Source organism: Oryzias melastigma, linkage group LG15 (genome assembly GCF_002922805.2).
Source record: "Oryzias melastigma strain HK-1 linkage group LG15, ASM292280v2, whole genome shotgun sequence".
NCBI classification, from domain to species: domain Eukaryota; kingdom Metazoa; phylum Chordata; class Actinopteri; order Beloniformes; family Adrianichthyidae; genus Oryzias; species Oryzias melastigma.
The window spans coordinates 5393001-5400236 of record NC_050526.1 but is presented as its reverse complement, the minus strand read 5'-3'; the positions used below and the strand labels follow the sequence as shown (position 1 = coordinate 5400236).

The 7236-nt window shown below is 33.1% G+C and overlaps 1 protein-coding gene across 3 annotated transcripts in view; it reads left to right on the top strand.

Moving 5' to 3' along the window:
- LOC112161460 (ankyrin-3) overlaps positions 1 to 5922 on the top strand; it is a 118911-nt gene extending 112989 nt beyond the window's left edge. For all 3 annotated transcript variants that reach the window (XM_024296559.2, XM_024296557.2, XM_024296558.2), the window contains 2 exons: positions 2191 to 2279; positions 4043 to 5922. In XM_024296559.2, the coding sequence (XP_024152327.1) occupies positions 2191 to 2259 (69 nt within the window). In that variant the 3' untranslated portion in view covers positions 2260 to 2279; positions 4043 to 5922. The remainder of the gene's footprint in view (positions 1 to 2190; positions 2280 to 4042) is intronic.
- Positions 5923 to 7236: the final 1314 nt, after the last annotated feature.

Here is a 7236-nt window from a genome sequence, read left to right as displayed (position 1 = left end):
TAAGAGACAGTTTGGTTCTTGACCGCTCAAGCAATTCCGGTTGAGGAGTGGATCGTTGTTTACATGGAAAGAGTCCAGTATTTAAAGTTTTCAGGATGTCCTTTGGAACTACAGAGTCAGTATAAATTATGTTCTTTGACTTTCTTCTAGAACACTCCAAAATAAAAATGCAAATGGAATTTAAATTTTATGTGTCATCCCGCATAGCAGCTACACGCTAGCTATTTTGGCTAATTTAAGATTTTTTGTTTGTTTGTTTTTAGGCTATTTTGAAGTTTAGCTGATATCTCAGTTACATGCAAGCTGTTTTGGCTAATTAAGAATTTTTCCTTTTTTTTTTGGCTATTTCGGAGTTTGGCTAAGATTTTAGCAAATTGCTAGCTGTTTTGGCTAATTAAGATTTTTTTCATTTTTTTAGGCTATTTTGGAGTTTGGCTAATATTTTAGCTACATGCTAACTGTTTTGGCTAATTTAAGCTTTTTCAGTTTTTAGGCTAACCACTTGACTGTACAATACCTGTATATACCTGTACATACCTACACCTAACTGGTCAATAACTGTCAAAATGTTTACTCTTCAGCTCTTCTTATAATGCATAGGGTATCCCACCACTTTAGCTCCGTATATGTATATTTTATTTTATTTTTATTTTTTTATCCTTACTTATTTTGACTACCTGTGCTGTTGCATATTGCAATTTCCCCACCGTGGGACTAATAAAGGTTTTCTTAATCTTAACTTGGAGTTAAGCTAATATTTTAGCAAATTGCTAACTTTTTTGGCTAATTTAAGATTTTGTCAGTTTTTTTTGGCTAATTTGGAATTTAACTAATATTTTGGCAAATTGCTAGCTATTTTGGCTAATTTAAGATTTTTTTTTTGTTTTTAGGCTCATTTGGAGTTTAGCTAATATTTTAGCTACATGCTAACTTTTTTGGCTAATTTAAGATTTTTTCAGTTTTTTGGCTAAATAAGATTTTTTTCAGTTTCTTAGGCTATTTTGGAGTTTAGCTAATATTTCAGCTACATGCTAGCGGTTTTGGCTATTTAAGAATTTTTTCAGTTTCTTAGGCTATTTTGGAGTTTAGCTAATATTTCAGCTACATGTTCAGTATTTAGTATTTAGAATAAATTACACTCTAATAGTCACTTTCATTTGGGCTAATGCTAATTAGCATGAAGCAAACATGTCTAACAAACAAAACTAACAGGTTTTATGAACGTTTGTTTTGTTTCAATAACTCCACAGCAGAATGTTTTTACATTTTTCTCAATGTAATTTTCCTTGTCAGGTAGAAGCCGTCTGACAGGTGATTTAACCGTTAGCACGCTGCTAGCGCTTCATGAAGAAGGCAGAGGCGCCACTTCAGCTGGACCATTAAAGTCACTTCAAAGTTCAGTTCAAAGTTCTCTTAGAGAAGTTTTGAATATTCTAAAATTGTTATGTTTTGTCTCAGGAAGTCATATGATCATGCAGTATGTGGTAGCATCTTGTGAGGCTAAGGAAGGCAAATTTCGCCTTTTTGGATGTCACTCTGTATACAAACAATGACAAACTAACACACAAGGTACAAAACAACCCAAATTAGAAAACAACAGGAATATTACACAGAGATTTTCTAAGTTGGTGAATACAGTGAGCCACAACCGGAAATAAAAGAGCGGTTTTATTTATTTTAAACGAGAAATGCGTCCATTTCAGGCTCTCATGGTTAGTGCTTATTTAATTTTGTGAGCAGCTTTAAGTTGCAAAATGGAAATGGTTTAACCCGTCAAGATTGGAGTGAATTCATTGTCTTCTTTATCTCTTTTCTAAGCAAAAAGACATTTTTGGGGTCAAATGTGCATGTTGTTTTTGAGGTTCATCTGCATACAAACGGACTGTACTGCAATGAATTAACAGATTTGCTTTTCTTAACCAATCATAACTAACTGTGTGCTGTGAATTTGCTCTTACCTTTTTGTTTAAATCTAACTATTATATTTATTTTTAGGATTTCTGAGGATATGGATCCTAAATTGTCATAAATGTTTGACTAAATGTTGCTTCGGTTGACTAACTGTACAGCGTCACGATGAATTGTTTTTCACTTTTTTCTGTTATTTCAGGTCTCTGATGATTTTTATCTTGTTTTATGAATCAGGGTTCAATCAAGTTGTAGTTGAGCTGTTTTTTTGTGTCATTTTAGCACGGAGGAGATTCAAGGAAAAGCAGGCGAAAAGATGACAGAAGATCAGGAGATAAAAAGCATTCATAAGGAGGGGTTAAGTCTATCAGGTAAACGCTCACTTTCTTCAGTGTCTTACATGGTTTGAACACTTTTTGACATTCTTTTAGATATAATGCACGTTTTATTAGAAATTGCAAAATCCAAAATAGAAGATGTTCAGTCACTTTTTACTTTTTCACCACAAAGAAAACATAAGTAATTGAGTAATCCACAAAAATAAATTACATATTTTAATTTTGGTTACAAATGTAAGATACAAATGAAAGCATATCTGAACAGAGACAGATTACCTTGAAGCTAAATTGTTTTCTTCTTCTTCTGTTGTTGTGGAGGAGCTGGATAATTGCACAGTGGAACTCCAGTTCCTAAAAATTTCCAATTTTCACCCTAAAAACTCTTAAAAATCTACAAGATTTATTGTGATAGGTCTATATTGTCTTACATTGTTCACCAGGTTTTGTGTCAATTTGTTTGAAAAGTGTCCAAACCACAAAGGAAGTACCAAGTTTCATCTTTTTTAATACCACAATTTGTATTTACAGAAAATGATTCTGGCCCTCCAGATCATTTTATTTTATTGTTATTAACGGCCCGATGTTATCTTGTGCTTATTTCTAACTTGTATAATTTTGACAAAATATATTTATATGGAGAGTAAAATATTGAAAGTTATTTAAGGTTTAAGTTGATTTATTCTTGAATAATATTCCTGCCTTCTAGCCCCTATCAAGTTCATATTTATGTTAAAAAGTTACGGTTTTAAAGTTTTAAAAATTGTCATTCAGCTAACTTTTTAGACTATTTTGGCATATACTACGATTTTTGGGGGTTTAGATATTTTTCCAGCTACATGCTAGCTGTTTCGGCTAATTTGGGCTTTTTGTTTGTTTCTTTTTTATTCTAATTTGATATTTAGCTAATATTTAAGCTACATGCTAGCTTTTTTAGCTAATTTAGGCTTTTTTCCATTTGTTAGGATATTTTTAAGTCTAGCATTTTTTTCAGCTACATGCTAGCTATTTTTGGCTAACCTAATTTTTTTAAGCTTATTTGGCATTTAGCTAATATTTATCAGCTTCAGCATTTTCAGAGGCCAAATTCAGCTTCCAGCATTCACACTAGCATTATTGCAGCTAATTATATATATCTAGTAATGTTCATAATTATGTTAAAAAGTTACAGTTTGAAAGTTTTAAAAATTGGCATTCTGCTAGCTTTTTGGAATATTTTAGCATTTACTAAGTTTTTTTAGGCAGTTTGCAGTTTAGCTAATAATTTAGCTACATGCAAGCTGTTTCAGTTAATTTAGGCTTTTGTTTTAGGATATTTTGAGGTTTAGCTATTTTTCATGTACATGCTAGCTGTTTTGGCTAACCTAAGTTTTTTTTTTTTTTTTTTAGGCTAATTTGGCATTTAGCTAATATTTTAGCTACATGCTAGCTATCTTTGGCTAACCAAAGTTTTTTTTTTCTTTTAGTTTTTTTAAGCTAATTTGGCATTTAGCTAATATTTTAGCTGGCTATCAGCTTCAGTGTTTTTTAGCTATCAATGTCAGCATCTTCAGCGACCACATTCCGCTTACAGCATTCACACTAGCATTATTTCAGGTAATTATATATATCTAGTCTAGTTCATAATTATGTTAAAAAGTTACAGTTTTAAAATTTTAGTTTTATTGTGTTCAATAAATGTTTATCCTGTTCAGACCGTAACATAAAGTGTGTTTTGGATTTTGGCCTCTGTGTGATTGAGTTTGACACCCCTGTTTACATTATGTGCTGATCAGCATTTCTCTTTATTTGTGTTACAGGTTTACAGAAACCAAGTTAGATGCTTCCTGGGAACAAACGTTCAAAGGGCTGACGAGTTTCCGTGTGTCGACTTGAGACAAAGGTCCAGTCTGCAGCTTTCTACTTCAAAACTCGAACGAGAGGGTCAGACTTTTTTTGGCTTAAGCATAAAAACCCCTCACCTCCCAGTCAACTAGAAGGACTTGGAGCTTCTCCCTCTCCGACGGTGGTGGACCAGCGAAACAAGCGAATCTGCTCCGCGTTTTGTCCGAAACGGCACGGTACCGGTGGCGTGAGAACCTTCCGAGGAGCAGCGTGCTGCGACAAAGACTCCACACAGTTTGTACTGTGACCAAAGATGGCACAAGAGCTCAGTCCACAAAAAGAGTGAGGTCAATGACAAAAAAAAAAACAAAAAAAATGACACTTTGGACACAACTTCAACACTCGCCTTATAGTTTTTCTTGAGCCCATTTATTGTCAGGATTGTAAATTGTTTTTGGTATATTTTTCCTTCCTTTTTAAAACTTAAACTAACACAAAAGCTTTTTTCTGTATAAAGAAAATGGGAATAACTTTAAAAAAAGGGGGGGTAAATTACCAGGAAGCTGTTCCACTTTCACAGATTTGACTATAAACTTCACGACTTCTTATATTATGAAATCTTAGAGCAGGTATAATGTTTGTACTTGATAAAGCTGGTTTGATTTTAAACGAGAACATTTCCAAAAAACGTAAAAAAAAATAAAAATTCCATTATTTAATTCTGCAAAAAAAAAAAAATCAGCCTTTCAGAGTACTCATATTTTCGTGCATGCTCTTCACATTATTTTAAGTACAGTTTTTACAACACTATATTCAAAGATCAATTAAAACCCTTTATCTGTGTACTCATATAGCCCACGTTTGTCATCCGTTTCATACTTTGAATTCAAAGCAGGAGCATTTATCACGCTGTGGGTGGAAAAGGTTTGAACAGCTTCTTCAGGTTGTGTTGTCTCGTCTTTGTGTGAAACCGGAGGACAGCTTCTTCTGCAAAAGAGAGGCGATCTGAATGTAAATGCTAGTCGGCTGGCTCGCTGTAAAATTATAAATGTACTGTGTGTATTGGCTGTAAGGTGTAGGAGTCTCTGTTCACCATTAGAGTGTCTGTAATCATTTTGTGTCATTTGGGTTTTTTTTTTTTTTTTTTTTTTGGCTGCAGTGGTGATAAAGGAAAACTGGGGCATTTCACTTTGGATTTTTTTGGTGAAGTATTTCCTTGATTTTAAAAGCTATTCACATTAAGGACACAAAGCTATTATTTGATTGTAGCTCTAAATAGCATAATGTATGACAAAAACACTGGATGGTCGAAAACGATAATTTAAGCATCGAATAAATTGTGATTTACTCTGAAACTGTGTGATCTCTTTAGACTTGAGAGTGTATATGCAGTGTCTAATAGAACTGAAAAGAAACTTTACTTTAGGGATCTTTGTATTGATTTTCATTAGATGCCATGTAGTTCATGTGTGGTGTTCTACTGATTTGATGCTGATGCCTACGCTGTGGGCAACGGAAACTATATAACTTTTTTAAGGGGGTGTTAAGGAAGCCACATGGGGTGCTAAACGACGCCCTCTTACACAACGACATCAATCAGGGGTTAGATTATCCTTTAATATGGTTGAACGATCAATGAAACTGTCGACTTTGTTTGATATGTGTTTTCACCTGAGCAGATTTTTTGATGTACGATTCTTACTAACAGAGTGAAGCCATTGAAATGTAATTATTCTAGCACTTTGGTTATTCGATTTTAGAGACTATAGCAGCAAAGATGCCATCACAAATGTTTGAGACGTCTTTCAAAAAAAAAGGAAAAAAAAAATAACAATAAAAATGCATTGATTTTGCAGTACGTGTGTTTTTGATTTTTTTTTTCCTTTGTGTCAGAGAGTCGTTTTTTTACTCTTTGTCGAGGTATAGTGATGTCCAAATGACAGGAATTTTACAACAACAGTGCATTTCTGAGGTAAGAGATTGACTAGATTACTTAAGAGTTCATCTAAAACACAAGGCCCGGGGGCCGAATCCGGCCCTCCAGGTAATTCTGTCCGGCCCTTCAGATCGTTTTATTTTATTGTTATTAATGGCCAGATGTTATTTTGCGCTTATTTCTAACTTGTATAATTTTGACAATTTTATGGAGAGTAAAATATTGAAAGTTCTGGAATAATATTCCTGCCTTTGTATAATTATGTTAAAAAGTTTTGGAGTTAAAGTTTAAAAATTTACATTCTCCAAGCTTTTTGGACTATTTTGGCATTTAGTACTAAGATTTTTTTAGGCTATTTTGGAATTTAGCTAATATTTTAGCTACATGCTAGCTTTTTTTCTAATTTAGGCTTTTCTTTTGAATTTTTTTTTTTTGTGTGTGTTTTTGAAGTTAGGCTAAGATCTACACGCTAGCTGTTTTGCCAGTTTAGGCTTTTTTCCCAGTTTTTTAGGCTGTTATGGAGTTTAGCTAATATTTCAGCTACATGCTAGCTGTTTCGCTAACTTAAGTTTTTCTTTTTAAGTTTTTTAGGCTGTTTTGGAGTTAAGCTAATATTTACATGCTAATTTAAGTTTTTTAGGTTATTTTTAAGTTTAGCTAATTTTTTTCAGCTACATGCGAGCTGTTCTGGGTGAGTTTTATTTTTGCTCTTCAAGCTAATTTGGGATTTAGCTAATATTTTAGCTGGCTACCAGCTTCAATGTTTTTAGCTATCAATTTTAGCATCTTCAGCTATCAGTACTAGCATCTTCAGCGGCCAAATTCAGCTTACATCATTCACACAAGCATTATTGCAGGTAATTCTATATATCTACTTCATAATTATGTTAAAAACATATGGTTTCAAAATGATAAAAATTTAGTTTCAGAGTGTTCGATAAATGTTTATCCTATTCGGCCTGCGACCTAATTTGGGTTTTGGATTATGGCCCCTTGTGTGATTGAGTGACACCCCCGATCTATAGCATTAGCTTCTGTTTTTAGTAAACAAATAATCGATCTGTCGAAGGCAAGTTGTTAGTCAAATTGAATCAAGTTTACCTAATATATTAAAATGTTTCAAAATTAAATAAATTTATCAAAATAGATATTAGAAACTATTATTTGGATTGAGGCATATTAGGTTTTTTTTATAACTCAAAAACAAGTGACAACAAATGTGATGGCTGAAAA